Source organism: Anomaloglossus baeobatrachus, chromosome 1, assembly GCF_048569485.1.
Source record: "Anomaloglossus baeobatrachus isolate aAnoBae1 chromosome 1, aAnoBae1.hap1, whole genome shotgun sequence".
Classification (NCBI taxonomy): Eukaryota; Metazoa; Chordata; class Amphibia; order Anura; family Aromobatidae; genus Anomaloglossus; species Anomaloglossus baeobatrachus.
The window spans coordinates 764,272,394-764,293,720 of record NC_134353.1 but is presented as its reverse complement, the minus strand read 5'-3'; the positions used below and the strand labels follow the sequence as shown (position 1 = coordinate 764,293,720).

General features: G+C 41.1%; 1 protein-coding gene across 3 annotated transcripts in view; it reads right to left on the bottom strand.

The window, feature by feature from the left end:
- Positions 1–954: 954 nt before the first annotated feature.
- SRRM4 (serine/arginine repetitive matrix 4) overlaps positions 955–21,327 on the bottom strand; it is a 241,370-nt gene continuing 220,997 nt past the window's right edge. For all 3 annotated transcript variants that reach the window (XM_075324282.1, XM_075324291.1, XM_075324300.1), the window contains 2 exons: positions 14,214–14,357; positions 955–10,287 (listed from right to left, as the gene is read on the bottom strand). In XM_075324282.1, coding sequence (XP_075180397.1) covers positions 10,032–10,287; positions 14,214–14,357 — 400 coding nt within the window. In that variant the 3' untranslated portion in view covers positions 955–10,031. The remainder of the gene's footprint in view (positions 10,288–14,213; positions 14,358–21,327) is intronic.

The window sequence follows — 21,327 nt, the reverse complement described above, 5'->3', positions numbered from 1 at the left end:
ATCAATAGGCTAAGTAAAAATATGGTGATAAGTTTAACTCAACAAAAATCCTCAGTATCATTCTTCCTTGTTCTCCATCTATTGTATCTGAGCTGTTTTTAAATATTTCAATGGATTTGGTCATTTAATAATTCATTACTGCCTTCATTTTGGGCAACACAGAGGGAAAGTGTGTGAGTTCCCATGATACGGTAAATATTTGGTGAGTTTTGCACGCGGCAGATTTCCTGCACTTACTACCTAAATTCTATTACATTCGCTTTTTCCATTTCATTTTTACAACATTTTTTACACTGTGGTTTTTGTCTCTTTTTGGTATGCTATGTTGTAAATAAAGTTGCTTTGTTTTAGATATCGCCTGGAATTTGGCTTTTGTACAAATTTATAGTTATGTGTTGATTAAATTTGTTTCTAATGTATTTCCCTATTAGAAGCGCACTAAAAACGCATGTATTTTTTTACCTGCAGATCTATGCAAATTCTAGGGGGAAATTCTGCACATAAAACTCAGTGTACCCGCAACACAAATTGACATGTTGCGGATTTCAAACACGCACCAACACTGCATAAAAAAAGAAGCACAGTGGGCGTGAGATTTCAATAAATCCCATCCACATTTCTTGAACTACAATATGCTGAATTTTATACACAGCAAAAATACACACGGTCAAAAAAAACCTCAGCAAAAATTCTATGTGGGAACTTAAAGGGTTATTCCCATCTCAATATATTGTAGGTGTAATAATAATACCAAATCTCTCCAATTAGAAATGTAGTATAGTTCTTCTGATTCACTATCTCACTTACCTCATGTGCAGGGCATTGCAGGACCTTAGGTATCCATGGTTACAAGCACGCATGTAGTCACAGTTAGTTAGTTCCTAGTGGTCATAACCCTGGATATCTAAGGTTCTGCAATGCCCTGCATATGAGGTAAGTGACATAGTTAATCAGGAAAACTATACTACATTTCTAATTGGAGGTATTTGATAATATTATTATTATTACGCCTACTACATATTAGAATAGGATCTTGCAGATGGGAACACCCCTTTAACCTTAGAAACAGTCTTTGCTGGCCCTAGTAGATCCTCAGCTCAATTGTTCTATAGCTGCTGTGAAAGTAAATGTGATCCTTGTTGTTTACATGGTCTGTCTGTTATACACATAATATAATCCTATACAATAACCTGAACACTATTCCATAAATACATGAAATAAATATTAAATACTCCCCTTTCACCTCTCCTTATATACAATGCATAGCAAAATTATATTGGTCCAGAAAGGCAACACACATAGTAACAAATATAAAATCGCACATGAAGAAAATCAGTATGAGATGTTCATGATTTCCAGTATCTGTGAGCGCATGAGCAAGGTACAGAAACCATCAAGAGCTTTATCAACAAGGAGAGACCTATCATCACGGCCTCTCGGATACTGGGATATGATATACAATGGTCCATGATATTACGAGATGTCCATATACATCATGGTTTAATTGCCTCTTTCTTTACAGTGCAATAGTACTTTTTTTGTAGAGATGTTATCATCAAAAGTAAATGCTCCTAAGAAACTATCTATGTTCATATGAAGCCCTGCCATGGCTATTTATTAAGAAGGATCATATGAAAATAGAAAAAAAGCCTCGCTCTTGTCTAGTGGCTACGAGTGGCTGAGCAGCATTAATGGTTGCGACCCATAGACAAGAGTGGCAAGGTTTAAAAAAAATAAAGCAAAAAAAATGTTTTTTTTTAATCTCATACAATCATACTAATGAATGTTTAACAACTAATCGTGATACTTTCTTGAATATTTAATACAGAAAAGAAATAAAAATAAATAAATAAAATAAATATAGAAATAAATAGATACTATCTCATTAATATCTACTGAACGGCTCTCAAAGGCTTGACAGACAAGAATATCCAAGAAAAAACTTATAAGAAACCCCACAAATTTTCAGCTTAAAAAAGTCGGCCCCTTTCTCCACTCAGTGCAGCTTTCCTCACAGATTGTACAGAACATGTGTTCATAGAATGGCTGCTGGTGAAGAGTGATGCGCCCAGTCCACTGTGTTCCGCGCCCAGTCCACTGTGTGCCGAGCCCAGACCATTGGCTACCACCACTTCACTGTTTTCAAAATCTGCTGTTGCCATGCCATTCTTATCAAGTAAGGTATAGCCTCCTTTGAGCCATGTACAAGATTTAGAACAATGGAATATTGAGATATAAAGATTCAAACTGTAAACATAAAATGTAACATAAAATGAGAAAATCCTTGAGACCTTTAAATCACCATCAAAACCAATTCTGTACATTGTGTAAGGAAACACATAAATATAAAGCAGCCAATGGGTCATCGTATACATAATACCAGGGTAGTTTAAGTGTGAAGCAATCATGGATAGGTTGGTTCTCACCCAGACCATTATAAATACATAGAGAAAAATATACAACATAAAAAGTCAATAAATATCATAAAGCAGCATAAATTAAACATCAGGAACATGGAGGTACATCATCAAAACAATACAAATTATATAACACATTGTCAATGAACATAATGGCTCAGTAGAGAAGTCTTTCTCTTCTAAGAGGCCACCACATCCCAGACATGTTTAGTGGATCTATAAACAGAAGGGATGGAATTTTTAGTATAATACATGTTGTTCTATTGATTCTGTTATATTCTCCCAGGAAGTGTGAAAAGTTCTTCCTTCCAATATCCCACCATATGAATTGATCTGAATCTCGACTACTGATTGTTTCCTTTCTAACCCTTCTATTCTGAGCCAGAGTGAGCAACAGTTGAAGGAATAACAAGGGTATGAAAATATTCTTTATCACAATAAATACATGAATAGATAAATATTTTGAATATTTATTATTCTGAAAAGCAATATCATTACCCTGGAGTTAAAGAGAATCCATCATCAGGTTTTTATAACAACCCTTTCAGACAAGGGCTATTTTCCGTTTTAGTTTTTTCTTCCCCTTTTTCCAAGAGCCATGACTTTTTTATTTTTCCATCAGGAAAAAAAAGCATTAATCAGCATTACAGCACCTTTACATACTTGCCATTAGTTTGGGCTATAAAATCCTGATGACAGATTCTCAGTAAATACTTTGGACAAAGAAGTGGCTTGCTGACACCGAGCCCCTTGGACACATGACTTGCCACCCTTAACCAAAAAACAGCCTAGGTTCCTTGTTTTAGATGATTATTCAGGCAATTGTATATATAGAATACGTTTTTCACTCACTGATGTTGCAAATATGCTACAGTCATTTAACTGTTCTTTAAAAAAATCCACATCATTTTGCAGGGAAAATACTGTATATGTCCCAACCCTGTCCTGCCGTTAGTGATGGCACACTGTGTGAATGCAGCCAGAGAATGTTTGATTGATTCATTAAGGTTTTTAGAAACACAGTAGTTAGACTAGAAATTAATCTGAATTCACCCATTGTGGTCATTTTGCAGATAATAGCCGCAACAGTCCTGTACCGCTGCGATCTTTCACTTTTATTTTTCTGCATAATCACTTTTTATTGCAGGGTAACAGGTGTTTAAATTACACAACGTCGTGACTGATTGTGAGGGCTACACGGCTTTTCGGGTAATACAAGTGATTATGTGGAAAAACAGTAAAAAGATCACAGCGGTAGTGGGTAGAAAATGTCTGCCTCTGAATAAAGCCTTAAAACTGAAGCGTCCCATGGTCCATAGAGTACTTTCTATAGGCAACCATGATGTAGAGTTATTATTCAGATTTTTTAAAGCCCAAATGAAAGGTGTGTTAAAAACATGGAAGTCAAATCCTTCCTATATAAGGATTTATGTGGCCCCACACAATTCCTGTTGAGGTCTAAACTATATGGTAAGCTTATTGCTAGGAAACAATCTCTTAAGTAAGCAGCGTCTTGTTCCTTTTGGACAACATAATTTCTGCAAGTACACTTGAGCTTTGAAGGGGACTTATTATTTTAAAATTAACCCTATTTATTAGGGGGTATGAGAAATAATATATGTTGACTGTATACCCCCATGCACATTGTGGTTACCGATCCGGCTAATTTTCTGAGCTACCATCTGATGTGGATGGGCACCTCTTTATACTGCTCCAACATAAGATGTTGGGAAGACAATTATAAGTACCAGACCATTTTATTATTTTTCTATATAAGCCCTAACCACCTGAGGTACCTGGCAATGTCCTACTCTTCTCCCCCATACAAAATCTATGAACACAGCCTGTAGGTGTAAATTGGGAAACATAGCACATGGCTATCTGGGGTGTATGGCCAACTTAAGGTATGGTCAACATGGAAATTGTAAATGTGCAATGCAATGACTGGATAAACCATGGGATGGAAAATTTGCACAATTTGAACAAATGATTGAAATTCAAGTAAAGAGAGAAAATAACTTGTACTGTGTGAAGGCTGCATCGTATACCTCACATCCATCTACATTTTTTACATGGATTTGTTTGGGAAAGTGGGGGTGGATGAAAGAAGTTGCACATTGAAATAATGGATGGCAGAAAGTGAAACATTAAAGGGAATCTGTCACCAAGATTTTGCAATGTAAGCTAAGGACAGCATGCTGCAAGAGTTAAAAAAAAGTAAAAACATCTGTGCTTCTCTTATCTGTGTGCTAGATTCTGTTTACTCATGCTAAAAGGTTTATTGCTCCATGATTAACATTGATGTGACTCCATGCCTGGTGCAGAGAAGTTTGCCATGCCTCCTGCTGTGATTGACACCTTAGGGGTACTTCACACACAGCAAGATCACTACTGAGATCGCTGCTGAGTCACGTTTTTTGTGACCTCATTAGCGATCTCGCTGTGTGTGACACTGAGCAGCGATCTGGCCCCTGCTGTGAGATCGCTGCTCATTACACACAGCCCTGGTTCGTTTTTTTATTGTTGCTCTCCCGCTGATAAGCACACATCGCTGTGTGTGACAGCGAGAGAGCAACAATCCTGAATGTGCAGGGAGCAGGAGCCGGCGTCTGACAGCCTGCGGTAAGCTGTAACCAAGGTAAACATCGGGTAACCAAGGTGGTTACCCGATATTTACCTTCGTTACCAGCCTCCGCAGCTCTCATGCTGCCAGTGCCGGCTCCTGCTCTCTGCACACGCTAAGCGAAGCGGTGTGCGCTGGTAACTAAGGTAAACATTGGTAACCATACCCGATGTTTACCTTAGTTACCAGTGTCCGCAGCTTCCAGATGCTGGCTCCGTGCAAGCGCAGCATCGCTTGCACGTCGCTGCTGGCTGGGGGCTGGTCGCTGGTGAGATCTGCCTGTTTGACAGCTCACCAGTGACTATGTAGCAATGCAGCAGCGATCCTGACCAGGTCAGATCGCTGGTGGGATCGCTGCTGCGTCGCTAAAGTGTGAAGGTATCCTTACAGTCAATGCACAATCTCTATTGAGAGACTGGTGTGGGCGGGATAGCTCCCAGCTCTGCTACACTCAATTCTGAGATAAAGTCAGAAAGGCTGCACCCGGTGATCTAAGATAAACATGTTTACTTTTAGAATCTCTTTGCCTACATTATGCTGCTGTCAGATGAAGTATCAAAAACCTGGTAACAGATTCCCTTTAAAGCTTTCTAAGGAAGAACTTCATAAAGTCGCTCAATTTTACTACATGAAGTTACAATCCTTGCATGACATATAATATATTGGCATTTAATTTATTTATTTTTTAATGCTGAAATTAAATAAAATGTAATTAGAAAAAAAACTACATATTTTTAAAATGTAGCCCTGCAAGATAATTGAGAGCAGCTAAGAGGAATATTGGGTGGATTACAACACTTAAGATAATGTGTTATGAATGATGTGATGACATCCAGTGAATGGAATTGTACAATATGAAGGATGTGATGACAATGATTTCTATATGACTAATATCAAACTTCATTGTCAGGAATGAGGGGTAATATCCAAAACTAACAGTCATCTCTTACAACCGCACATTTTTTTTTTTGCGCATGTAGGCATCATAAATAATTCATACTTCATTGGTAAACTCAATGAAGACAGAGTAGAAGCTGATAAAGGATGGGGAGAGAACACATATGCATGAATTGACCTGTGCTCGGTGTGGCTCTGGTTAGTGTTAAGCTGAACTATAGACTTATACAAGGTCACAGAACATTAATTAATTACTGCTTGTACTGAACACTGAGCTGATAAACATGTACACTGTCAGGATGATGAATGTTTAGATTAACTACAAGGGGAATGATAGGGCATGAAGGCATGAACGTTCCTGGCTCTGTGTGTGATTTTCAAATGAGCAGAAAAAGATAGATTTACCAGTATTATGGCAGAATCAAGTGCTGTTTTTATGTAAAAATATTAATTTTAGTGACATTTAATTTTTTTTCTAAAAGTTTGTCAAATCACTAAAAATGTCATTATGAACCTGTTAGTAAACCTGGTTATAAAACAGGTATGAAGTTTGCAATGGATGTGACCTGCCATATGTGTATTCTGTCTTGAGATATTGATAATTGCCATGCCAAATCCTTGATGGATTTTTCATCAGGTTTTTACTACCTCACCTGAGAGCAGCATGATGTAGGCAGAGATCATGAATTCAACGATGTATCACTTAGATTACTGGGTGCAGCCGTTCTGTTGCAATCAGAATTTTTAATTTAGCCATCTAGCAGAGCTGAGTGAGCTTCCCTGCCCACACCATGCTCTTAATAGAGATTGTATATTGACAGAGAGGTGTTAATCAGAGAAGGGGGCGTGCCCGCTGCCGTGCAAGTGACTTTGTAGTCTGATCAATGATAAGGGTCTCGCTGCTTAAACAAACATAGCATATTAAAAACAAATCAGACCTTGAGAAGACCACCATACTTTAATTCTATGTTTTAACCGTTGCAGAATGCTGTCTTCAGCTTACATAGCAAAAATCAGCTGACAGATTCTCTTTAAAAACTTTCTTCTGCATTGGTAGCAGCTACAAAAACTGTTGAAAGCTTTTTGACTAATCTGAAGAAAGTTATCATCTACAACAGACCCACTCATGCACGTTTAAGGGTATGTTCATACAATGAGTATTTCCTGTGGATTCATTCAGATAAATGGAAATGACTTTCAATTGTAGAAATTTCTGCATCAAAATCTGTGGAATGTGAATTCACCCTAAGGCCTGCGACACACATCCGTGCCGCCGGCACGTGTTTGTCATTTTTTACACGTACCAGCGGCACGGAGACACGTTAAGGAATGCTACCCTATTGTAGCAGGCACACACACGTAAAACCACACGGAACGTGTGTCCGTGTGCGTTTGTACGTGTGTGCGTTTTTCAAAGCGCTGACATGTCAGTGTTTTATCCCGCAGCACGGGTGTCACACGGCCCGCACCCATACCACACGGGTGTAGTGTGGATGCGGTCCCGTGTGACACACGCCGGAGAAAACACACGTGTCAGTGGAAAAAAAAAAAAAACATTTACTCACCTTCTCCAGCCCTCCTGTCTCTGCCGCTGCTGCCTCTTGCTGCCGACCGCCGCTCATTAATCTCATAGAATATTCACTTCACTGCCTGGCAGCAGCAGCAGCGGGGAGACGGGAGGGCTGGAGACCGAGGATCAGCACCACGGACAGCAGCGCGGACAGCAGGAAGGACCAGGTGAGTATGTTAATTACCGGTTCTACGTGTGCTATCGCGGATAGCACATGTAGAACACACGTGTCCCGCACGTACCAGAGACACGTACTTACCTGCACGCAACACGCAGGGGAAATACGTGTCTCTCGGCACGTGCGTGATTTTCACGTGAATGTGGCAGAGGCCTGAAGCTGTGACATACTGATAAATCTTCTTCAGCCTGTCTCTTAGTAATACCAGGCCTGCACTTACGTCAATACTTAGGCCTAATGGGTTGCCTTATTAAGACAACTAGCTTTCTAAATGAAGCTGCAATGGCAAATATGTTGTTTTTTGTGTTTTTGTTATATTTGTTTTTAATGGCGAATATGTGACCTGGGTTCTGAAATCCACTGGGAACTTAGAATTTGCATTTGGCCAAAGGGAAAGGTAATAAGGTGACAATATTACATACTGGAAATTTAAATAATATGAATTAGGCTATATATATTGTGTATATATATATATATATATATATATATATATATATATATATATATATATATATATATATATATACTGCTCAAAACAATAAAGGGGACACCAAAATACAAAATCCTTGTTGAAGTGCTCCCTTTATTTTTTTGAGCAGTATGTATATACGGTACACCTATCTTTATACAGTAGGACTAATTGGGTGTTGTGCAGTGTTCCACACATTGATTTTTTTGGTTGAAGATATGGAATATATCATGAGCATATATATCTAATGGAAGGCGAGAACACTGTGATTCCAGATTCTGACACGTTCGGATAGGATCTACCAGAACTGGAACCTCTCTTATAGCATGAATTGATTGTTTAGATTAATATATTATCAAGAAAATAGCTGAGAGGAAGGAGGAACTATTATATTTGAAAAAAAGATCCTATTTTACCTTTTAGAATTTCTTCCTTCTGAATGAATTTTTGAAATGACTAATCATTATTATTTTAAACCTCTTATTTCTGTAATACGTGTTAAAACAAACATTAAAGCAGTGGACTATGTCCTTCCCTATTGGGTTTATTTTGTTGAACTCTTCCCTCAACATAGAAAATAGTTTTCTGACATTCTGGCGCAATGAAAATCCATTCTGCATCACCTACAATATGGAAAATTACCCTTTGTATTAACCTCGAGTACTTTGCTGTTACATTCGTATATTTCCTGTGTTTTGGGAGGTTTTGTATAATGAGGTGGTTGGTGGTAGCCTGATTTGTATTTTCCAATCTTCTGGCTCAGACAGTAAATTCATTCACTCGTTAATAAATATGATTAATAACTTAACAATAACACAATAATTGTAACAAAACATGACAAAAGATGACAAATTCCACATCCCCGGGAGCCATGTATAAAAATAGAGCAATGTGCCAAATGCATAAATTATAGCATTATTTTAAAGGGACAAGGACACTCTTCTCATGAGCAACAAATGATTCATATAGGGAGACAGTCTTGCGCCCCTTGAAATATAAATATAACCTGAATATGACAAATTTTATATATGACCCCCCTTTCAAGAACCTTAGGGAAAATGCACAGATTGCAAGCTCTTTTGACAGGGAATGGAACATTTCTGATTAATTTCTATATACGTGTACCAATATAAATAAAATATAAATAATAAATAAGTAATTAAATAGCAATACCACAAATGGCTTATGAAGTGCAGATCTGGCTGAGCCTCATTTTGATTCTTCATTAAGGTTCAGTAATTATTGTTCTTACTACTGCTGGAATGAAGAGGATGAGGAGGACGCCGGCCCATTCTCAATCTGTACCGTGTTTGTTGGAGCACAGACATGCTGGATTATTGCGGCCCAGATGGATACTCACAAAGTATAAAAAATACACATCATTTCAAGCTTTCATAGTTCACCACTTACATTGGGAAAATACATTTCACACTCTTAATAGCTGCCTGGAAATGGACGTATTTAACCCTGTCATTATTAGACTAAAACAAGTCAATTTTGTTATGTCTTACACTTGCACATGGTATCAGCATTCATGGCCATCATGGTGTCTGGAAGATGATTTCATATTTATCATCTGATTGGTTATATGCCACATGCTTGCGTCAATATGGTATATAAAGTTACTAAGACCTCAAGTTTTAGACTGGTGATAGGTACGCTACAATGATAGGACGGGTTATCACTCTGCTTGTAAGAAAGGACAATTCTTCATGGGTTCCTATGAATCCTCATGATAGTTCTGCTTAGTATTGTAGAGGGAATTTGCCACATGTATTACCAGAAGCATACCAGTGGACATGGATGTTTAAGATAAATATTTCATTAGCCGTGCTGCTGAGCTTCGTATGAATACCATGAAAGCCCAGGCTGGATTATCAGCGTCTGATGCTATCACAAGAGTCAGAACTTCGGCTCCAGCTTCTACTGCGACTTCTGCTGTGTTCCCGTGAGCTTCTGTTCCAGTCCCTGCTGCGACTTCTACTGCTGTGGCTTCGGCTCCGACTACTTCTGTGACTAAAGTAACTGCGACTTCTGGACCTGCTTCTTGGACTATACCAAGAAGGGGTGCTGCTGTCACTGCTGGATGACGAAGGGCTGGGCCGGTAATACGGGATGGGACGCTTTCGAGCACTGTGAGGAGGAGAAGAATGACAGACACATAAGCTCAGCTTGTGATGGATTTCTAAAGCTGTGATGCCAAGTTACTTTAGGTCACAAGTGCCGTGTAAGGACAGGAGAGGTTATCGAAATCCTCTCTATTTATAGACTATACAATGCTGCTGCTCTCTGCTGGAAATCCATATGAAATATTACTGAACTGAAATTCTTAAGATTTGATGGTTATTTCAAAAACATATATCTCCTCTAAGCTCTAAGCCTCTTATTTTTATGTCTTGTGCTACGGAGCTCTATAAAAAAGCAAAAAGGACATGAGGAAATGCCATTAATTGCTTTTAAATTAACTATTTTATCACATGTAGACTTATGAGATATGTGAAATATACACTTAGATGAGGAAATAAATATATCTAGGACAATATGATTTACAGGAGTTAGCCCATACTGTAGTAGTGAACCAAATATGTCTGCTTAAAGCCTCTTGTCTTTAGATTGCATGCAAATATATGCAAATGTGCTAAATCAGACATAACAAATCTCATTAGAATCAGGGCATCCATGTAGCATGAAACCTGATTTGTTCATAAGAACCATCTCATATCAACTATATGAACATAACCACGTTAACTCCTTCACACCACAGCCAGTTTGGGTTTGTTTTTACCAATTCCCACATTTCAGATCTGACATGTGTCACTATAAGTTAAAATAACTTAGAATGGTTTTGCTCTTCACATTGTGCCTGTAAATGCCCTGCAGTTGTAAAAAGATTTTTCACATGGATTATTTATGCCACAAGAAAGTGGTATGATCTGTTAGATGTAGTATTATGCTTTGTTAGTGCTTTTATGTGGTGGTTGTTGGGGGACCAGTGTTTTTTACAGTTATCACAATGCTTTAAAGGGAACCCGTCAGGTGCAATATGTACCCAGAACCACGAGCAGTTCTGGGTGCATATTGCTAATCCCTGCCTAGCAGTCCCAGCCTATAGTAGCATAGATAAAGGAATCTTTAGAAAAAGTATTTCTAAAGATCCTTCATTATATGCTAATGAGGCCAGCGACTAGTCGGAAGGGCATTAATTCCCTTGGCTAGTCGGCCCCATTAGCATGTAAACACGCCCCTGTGAGTCAGAGGCATGGTCGCACTCACCTCTGCTGCCACCGCGACCGATGCTGGATTTCGGCTCAGTGCACATAATCCCGGGACTTCCGGTCATGTGCACTATGAAGCTGGGTGTATGCGTCCCGGCTTCAAACTAGTGTAGTGCACATGACCAGAGGAGCCATAGACTTCAGATCATGCGCACTGACCCTATGCCTGGCGTTCGGAGGCAGTGATCCGGACACAGGTACGCACGTCACTGCCGATGATGACGCTGGGCAGTGGGCATTGAATAGCATGTTAGTATGCCCCTGTGGGTGTGCTAACATGCTAAGAGGGCGGAATAAGCGCAGGAACTAACGCCCTTGCGACTAGTCCCTGGGCTCATTAGCATATCATTGAGGATATTTAGAAATACTTTATCTATGCTACTTGATACAGGGAGAGTTATGCAGGGATTAGCAATATGTACCCAGAACTGCTCGTGGTTCTGGGTGCACATTGCACCTCACAGGTTGACTTTAAGGAGACATTAAGGAGATATTAAATCTGTACATACACTGAAGTTTCTTGTTGCCTGTAAGTGATGCCTAAACTATCTAGAAATAAAAAGCGGGTAAATGTTCTCCTAGTGTTGTTCCCTACTTTAGTTTTCTTATTTCAATGTTCACCACTAAATTTAAATGAAGAATCCTGTCTAAAACTTGAAACATGCTGTGCATCTAGACTAATGTCCATTCCCTGCTAGCAATTATCAAACTGAAATTTGAATTCATCGAATTTGCCAAATATTTTCCCCAAAATTAATTTTTTGTTGAATCTCAATACTGTAAAGCCTCTAATTGCCTTGAAAAAAAGGTGCGTAACAGTCAGAGATCTCCTGGGACTGGACTGAAACTTTTTAGAGCTCTTTAATACAAACACAGCTTTAATAATATCCAAGTAACTTCAATCTATCTGGCTAGAAGAAAACGGATAATAACCGGTTTAAAACAATAGGCTTTTTAACAATATACTACAGACTCACAGACTTGATAAGCTGCTCAAATTGTAGAAACAGTCCAAAAATAAACCTGTTTTTATGAGGTCGATGCTAGAATTACTGTTGTTGATACACAGGCGGTGCAAACAGAAGCCATGGCTTTTCCACACAGTGTGGTGCAAAAATTATTCTTGTTTCCAGCACTTCAAGGGTTTTTCTTTGTTAAATGAGGTGAAAGCTTTTTAACAAAGCATCTAAAAATTATCACTTCATCTATTGAGTAAGAACAGCTTGGCAGTTTTCATAAAAGAACAGGTCAAGTAAAGCCTGCATCCCAAAAACGAACACCTGCAACAGGTCACTGGTTTTGAGTGATGTATACTGCTCAAATAATTGGATAAAGATGTGTGCAACAAGAATGAAAATTTAGAACAACAAAGTGATGTAGACAGTTGATTTATAATTTCTGGATTTTAGAGGTTTGTGATTCATATTTAAAAAATATGGCTTTCCTGACTGTGACACACAAGCCTAAAGGCTGCTTTACACCAGACAATCTATCGTGCGATAGATCGTCGGGGTCACGTTTTTTGTGATGCACATCCGGCATCGCTGGCGATGCCGGCCTGTGTGACACCTCCTAGCGACGCAGTATCGGTCACAAATCGTGAGTCGTGTACTGCTCGCTAGGTTCCATAATATCGTTTAATTTAGTTGTTCATCGTTTCCGGGGTAGCACACGTCGCTCCGTGTGACACCCCGAAAACGATGAAAAGCAGCTCACCTGCGTCACGCAGCCGCCGCCGGCTATGTGAAGGAAGGAGGTGGGCGGGATGTTTACGTCCCGCTCATCTCCGCCCCTCCGCTTCCATTGGCCGGCGGCCGTGTGACGTCGCTGTGACGCCGAATGTCCCTCCCACTCCAGGAAGTGGACATTCACCGCCCACAGCGAGGTCGCACGAGAGGTAAGTATGTGTGACGGGGTTACTGACTTTGTGCGACACGGGCAGCGATTTGCCCGTGATGCAAAAAGGACGGGGGCGGGTACGATCGATTGTGAAATTGCACAATCGGTTGTACCGTGTAAAGCAGCCTTAAGTTTCAAGATTCTTTTTAGCAGAATTAGTACACAGAGTAATAAATTATCCTCCTGTTTTACAATTGCATTGTATTAACATACAAAATGCAGTTACTAAAGTACTATGCTGTTACTGTAGTATATCACAGATCAGTGAATTCATAGTAACACTAAAAATCCTGGTAAAATTAGCCCACTCAGTATCTCTCCAGCACAACCTGCATAATTTGTGCAGTACAATCTGCACAAACAGAATCGCAAACTATTTATATCCACGGAAACTGTGAATTCTAAGAAATTAAACTCAAAGCTGATTCTCCACGGATCAATTCGATCATCTCTATTGCCTGCCACTGGCCAATGTTTTTAACTACTGCAAGTGTGGAATCACTATAAAAGCACCTATACACTGGTAATCAGCAGTATTACAGGTTGTAAGAAATCATTGCATCTGGGCTACAAACTCAATTTGCACAATAATAATTGCACATATTGTATATATCTTATATTTTCATGTCTATTCTAACTTACTGTCCCATGAGAAAGACATCAAGTCTTATTAATAGTATATTCTTTGACAGCTTGCTTCTTGGAGCATTTTACAGTTCAACTTCTCGGTTGATGAGAAGGTCATTTTATCTTGGTTTAATATTAATGCAGACAGAAAGGCATAGGGTCTTGGCAACCCCTTATTGAGACTGGAAAGGAAATATGACTTCACTTGTATTCAGCCTAATTGTCACTATACTTATATATTTTTATCACGTCCATTACCTAGTGATCCTTCTTGCTTCCAGGTGACTTGGAGAATCTCTTCTGCGCTTTTTCATAGGTGAATAAGAGCTGCGCCTTGTCCTATGACCTCCTTTCCGAGTTTCCTTTTCAGCAGAATCATATTTGCCACTTCTCTCTCGATCTCTGTTGGAATTAATTTAGAATTATGATATTAAAAAGAATAAACTTTTAATAATGAAGAGATAAAATTCATATTGAGATGGAATTTGATACTATAACTTTAATATTGATTTTTACACCTGCTTACATTGGAGAGTAGAGTACATGACGGATGGTCATACAATAACCTCAATAATATCAACTAGTAACAAACTAGTGAAGATTTAGTTCGGTAATTAACATGTGTGCCAAATATATTATTAAGATCAAACTTCACACTAATCACTATCATATTTTGAAGCCTTTACTTTTACACACACACACACACACACACACACACACACTAATGAATACATTGGAGAGAGCTGACCATAACCACTTTTCTGATGTCCATTCTAATGTGACTATTTAAAGTCCCGTTTTACTCGAAAAACTAACAAATCAACATTAAGCAATGCATGCTATTATTAAGACAAGAACAAGCTCATGTATGACTCCCCCAATTTGTAACATTTGTAACAATTCTCTTTCACTTTCATTCACAGTTTTAATAAACAAGTAATATGAGAGCTATAGGATTGGGTAAAAGTGTCCATATTGGAGCAAAATAATCTCAAACAAGATTTCTGAGAGACTGGCCAACAATCTAATGTGTATGGGGCCCTCCTGACTCCTCTGACAGTTGATGTCAAAGAAATTAGAACATTATACATGCTGAATTCTAACACCCAATCTTTTAGATTTTAGGGGAGATAAGCTGCAATCAAAGTATGCTTTGCTGAATAGTAAGGGGGTCGGGATACATAGTGGGGGAAGTGTTTGTTCAAAAAAATATTTTTTCCCTATGTGTGTGTATGTTTTAACTCTATACTTATCAGGTTAGTAATGGGATTGTCTGATAGTGGCCGATCAATTACTAACCCCTGCGGTTGATGCAAGTTATAAATTCACAGCTGATATCAATCCCAAACGTATTACACCAATTGCCACCGAACCAGGGCAATAGTTAAAGAAGTTGTCCAGTTACCAAAACTGATTTTTTTTTCTGATAAATCTTGCTAATATGTGCCTCTCCACTAGAGATGAGCGAACTGGCCGTGGTTCGGCTCGAGTTCGGTTCGCCGACGGAGGTCCCGTTCGAGTTCGGTTCGTCGAACGTTCGACGAACCGAACTCGAACCAATAGGCTATAATGGGAGGCAATCACAAACACATAGAAACGCATTATAAATGTACACATACAGTTAATAAACATTGCCATAACACTTACCGGTCCCCGCGATCCCTCCTGCACTCTGTCTCCTGCCGCTATTCCATCCGATGATCGCTGAATCCTCCCAGTGACCGGCACTGCCAGCAGTGATGCAGGACCTATCGTGACGTCAAAATAGCCATGTGACCAGTCACGTGGCTATTATCTCATTGGCTACAGACTGGTCACATGACTATGACGCGTCATGTAGGACCTGCGAGTGCATCTCTCCGGTACACGGTGCACATTTGTGTATTGCCGTGTACCGGCGACATGCTGTAGCACACGGTCGACTCCCCGCTCCATTAGGGACCGGCTGACACAGCCGGTCAGTAACGGAGATCACCGTTGCCATAGCAACGCAGTTAGCGGTGACGTCACCGCTAACCGTGGCTCCGGGAGCACCGTTGCTATGGTAACGCGTCTGTCAGCGTTACCGCTGTTACCGCTAACAGCCAGCAGCACTGATCACTCATGGAGTAAAGGCTGCACGCTGCTTTCCGTGCAGCTTTCACGGAGTGAAGGCTGCACGGGAAGCAGCGTCTTCCCCCATGCAGCAGTGATGTAGCAGAGCTGCATTTGTTGAACGAGAAAGACAGAAGACCATGGATCGTGGAGGGCTGACAGGGGGTAATAAAGATGGAGTCTCTAATGTGTCTGTGTATTTATTTCTATTAAAGTATTTTTTCTCTGTGTGGTGTCTTTTTTTAACCCTTTATTGGAGATTCTTAATGGCCGTGTCAAACGTGAAAAAAAGCAACAATAAGAGGATAATGTCCTCCAAAAATCAAGTATTACTCACAGCAAGTTGGGCTGCAGTGTGTACATCGCCCTGGCCAAAAACTGATGCTCTAGCAGGATACAGCTAAACCCCCACTAAGTGAAGGCATCACAGGTGCAGGAGAAGCAGATCACACACACACCTTCATGGAATGGAGGGGAGGTGACTGCTAGATGATAAAACTGCACACAAGTGGCTTGCATAGAGCGCTGTTCACATGCAGATAACACAGTCACAAACCCGCAGCCTATTAGGTAACGCCCTTCTATTAGATCAGGCGGGCTGCCAAGCCGTACTCCACTGTATATCATGCACGGACAGACACTCTACAATGCAAGGCCCAACAGAAAGGGGCCTGGCTGTATCTTGTACAAACAAAAAAATATGAGGTTTTTGTTGGTATTTATGGCCATAAAACGTAAGCCTACACCCTCGTCAAGGGACCTCATGTCTGTAGGTCCCTACACTAAATATAAAAAAAGCAACAATAAGAGGATAATGTCCTCCAAAAATCAAGTATTACTCACAGCAAGTTGGGCTGCAGTGTGTACATCGCCCTGGCCAAAAACTGATGCTCTAGCAGGATACAGCTAAACCCCCACTAAGTGAAGGCATCACAGGTGCAGGAGAAGCAGATCACACACACACCTTCATGGAATGGAGGGGAGGTGACTGCTAGATGATAAAACTGCACACAAGTGGCTTGCATAGAGCGCTGTTCACATGCAGATAACACAGTCACAAACCCGCAGCCTATTAGGTAACGCCCTTCTATTAGATCAGGCGGGCTGCCAAGCCGTACTCCACTGTATATCATGCACGGACAGACACTCTACAATGCAAGGCCCAACAGAAAGGGGCCTGGCTGTATCCTGTACAAACAAAAAAATATGAGGTTTCTTTCTGTTGGGCCTTGCATTGTAGAGTGTCTGTCCGTGCATGATATACAGTGGAGTACGGCTTGGCAGCCCGCCTGATCTAATAGAAGGGCGTTACCTAATAGGCTGCGGGTTTGTGACTGTGTTATCTGCATGTGAACAGCGCTCTATGCAAGCCACTTGTGTGCAGTTTTATCATCTAGCAGTCACCTCCCCTCCATTCCATGAAGGTGTGTGTGTGATCTGCTTCTCCTGCACCTGTGATGCCTTCACTTAGTGGGGGTTTAGCTGTATCCTGCTAGAGCATCAGTTTTTGGCCAGGGCGATGTACACACTGCAGCCGTGTCAAACGTGCCTGATATTAAGAATCTCTGGCTTAATACTAGCTAGTAAAACAAAGCTAGTATTAACTCATTATTAGCCAACAAGCCACCCGGCTTCAGGGGTGTTGGAAGAGTTGGATACAGCGCCAGATGATGGCGCTTCTATGAAAGCGCCATTTTCTGGCGCGGCTGCGGACTGTAATTCGCAGCAGAGGCGCCCAGAAACCTCGGGCTAACCTGTGCTGTGGATTCCAATCCCCAGCTGCCTAGTTGTACCCGGCTGGACACAAAAATGGGGCGAAGCTCACGTCATTTGTTTTTTAATTATTTCATGAAATAAGTGAAATAATTAAAAAAAATGGGCTTCCCTATATTTTTGCTCGTGGCTGCCTGCTGTACCTGGCTAGCATACAAAAATATGGCGAAGCACACGTCATTTTTTTGGTGGGCAAAAAACTTCTGCATACAGTCCTGGATGGAGTATGCTGAGCCTTGTAGTTCTGAAGCTGCTGTCTGCTCTTCTCCATACAGACAGACAGCAGCTGCAGAACTACAAGGCTGAGCATACTCCATCCAGGACTGTATGCAGAAGTTTTTTGCCCCCTGAAAAAATTATGTGGGCTTCGCCATATTTTTGTATGCTAGCCAGGTACAGCAGGCAGGTACGGCTGCCCCCAACCCCCAGCTGCCTATTTGTACCCGGCTGGGAACCAAAAATAAAAGGAAGCCCTTTTTTTATTATTTCATGAATTTCATGAAATAATTAGAAAACAAATGACGTAGGCTTTGCCCCATTTTTGTGTCCAGCCAGGTACAACTAGGCAGCTGGGGATTGGAATCCGCAGCACAGGTTGGCCTGAGCTTTCTGGGCTCCACTACTGCGAATTGCAGTCTGCAGCCGCCTCAGAAAATGGCACTTTCATAGAAGCGCTATCTTCTGGCGCTGTATCCAACTCTTCCAGCACCTGCCTGCTATACCTGGCTAGCATACAAAAATATGGCGAAGTTCACGTCCTTTTTTTTGTAGTTTTTGCAAAAAAAGTAAAAAATGCTTCCCTGGATTTTCCATTGCCAGTGAAGGTAACACCAAGCAGTGGGGGTTAGCAGCCAGTAGCTGCTTGGATTACCCTTAGCTAGCAATACAAACAATGCAGCGGGAGCCCATATATATTTTTTTAATTATTTATTTAAATAAACTAAAAACAAAATGGGCTTCCCTGTATTTTGATTGCTGTAGATCACAGTGCTGTAAAAATAAATCTTTAAAAAAAATGACGTAGCGCTCCGCGGTATTTTTGATTCTCAGCGCAGATAAAGCAGACAGCTATGGGTTGCCACCCCCATCTGCCTGCCGTTACCTTGGTTGGCAATCAAAATACAGGGAAGCCCATTAATTTTTTCTATTCAAAAAATAGTTAAAAAAAAATGACGTTGGGTTCCCCCATTTTTGATAGCCAGCTAGGGTAAAGCAGACGGCTGTAGCCTGAAAACCACAGCTGGCAGCTTTACCGTGGTTGGGGATCCAATGTGGAGGTCCCCCCAGGCTCTTTTTTTATAATTATTTTATAAATATTAATAATTACACAAAAAAAGTAGGGTCCCCCCCAAATTGGATCACCAACCAAGGTAAAGCGGACAGCTGTGGTCTGGTATTCTCAGGGTGGGAAGGTCCATAGTTATTGGGCCTTCACAGCCTAAAAATAGCAGGCCGCAGGCACCCCAGACGTGGCGCATCCACTAGATGCGCCAATCCTGGCGCTTCACCCCAGCTCATCCCGTGCCCTGGTGCAATTGCAAACGGGGTAATAAATCGAGTTGATACTAGCTGTAAGGTCACCTGACATCAAGCCCAGCAGTTTGTGATGTCATGGCGTCTATTAGATACCCAACATCATAAACTGTCAGTACTAACAAAAAAAAAATCGACAAAAGAAATTTATTTGAAAAAACAGTCCCCAAAACATTCCCTCTTTCACCAATTTATTGTAAGAAAAAAAATAAAGGGGTCCCACGACGACTCTGGACCGTCTAGAATATGGGGGGGAGACGCTCAGGGAACGTATCCCCCATTTTCTAGGAGTGCAGACCCTTCATGTGAGGAGTGTGGGTGCAATGAATCTGCACTCACTCTCCCCGGGTCCACAGCAGCAGAGTCCATGTCGTAATGGTTGCTACCAAAGCTGCAATGCCCTGCTCATGAGGTAAGGGCATGCCTAATAAGGAGAACTATTTTACATTTCCAAATATTGGTATTTGCTGATATTATTGCTATTCCACCTACTATATATTGGGGATAGGATCTTGGAGATGGAATACCCCTTTAAGACCAGTTATCCAGCTGAATGATTACTTAACAACAGAGCTCGCTATTTAGATATGTTTTCTCGTGGCGTATAACGGACTCTCATGTTTGGTAGTCATTCAGCAGGGCAACTATAAAAGCAAATCCCTCCATTTGGAAATGTAATATAGCTCTCCTGATCAATTATGTTCCTTACCTCATGAGCAGGGCATTGCAGTAATAATAATAATTTATTCATTTATATAGCGTTATTAATTCCATAGCGCTGTATATCTTTGGAGTGTGGGAGGAGACCGGAAAACCCAGAGGAAACCCACGCAAACATGGGGAGAACATACAAACTCCTTGCAGATGGTGTCCTTGGTGAGAATTGAACCCAGGACCTCAGCGCTGCAAGACTGCAGTGCTAACCACTGAGCCACCGTGCCGCCCATTTAGCTTACAGATGCATAACCACCACTCACTGTTTCTGAACACAGGAAGCTGAGCTGACAGCCGCTCTGTGCATGCGGCAGCGTCTATTGTGAAGGAGAGGGCCGCGGGGGATCAACACTGCACAGGTACCGTGGGACACCGGGGAACACCGGTGGGGTTATAGGGGGTGACCTGGCAGGGCCTGGGGAGGAGTTTTCTGTCGCATGTGTCATGGCACATGCGACAGAAATCAGAGAAGTAGGGTGAATGCGGCCGGCGCGCTGCTGTGCGCGCGGCCATCTTGGATTTCTGGGAGGGCATCAGGGGGGGAACTTTGGTGACACCGGGGGACCGGAGGGGACCGGGGAGGAGATTTATCATGTTTGTTTATGCCAGATGGGAGATAAATAATTTTTTACCGGTGCTGTCATTTACTGTAACGTGATCATCGGTGTACGGTGTACACCTCTGATCACGTGAGCGGGGACCGGAAAAACCGTCCTGAATCATGATCTCCAGGGTCTCAGCTAGCCCTGAAACCCCGGAGATTTTCTGATGCTGGTTGGGCGTATTTCACTTATTTCTGCCTGCTGTTTATAAATGGCAGATCAGAATAAGGCTACATTAACACGACCGATCCATTTTTGCGGTCTGCAAAAAACAGTCCGTTTTTTTTCACGGGTGCATCCGTTTCCGTTACGTAGACGGTCCGTATGTCATCTGTTTGTCATCCGTGTGCCTTCCGTTTTTTTTGTGTACTGCAAAAAAACTGAAGGAGGTTAAATGCATAAATTTACCCAGGATCCATAGCTTCAACCTACATGAGGCGGTCACATGTTCACTCCAGTGCCATTTTCTACTGCTTTTCACAGCATAGAGCACTCTGGTGATTTTCTTGTGCTTGTGCACTTCATATCAGTCTTTTCTGTCATTATAATGGCAGAAAGATACATAATGTCCCACTCTCCTGCATTTTGTAATTTTGCACCCTTTGGTGCCTTTCATGTGGCACTAAGGGGTGCTTAGCTTTGTATTTAGCCAAAAA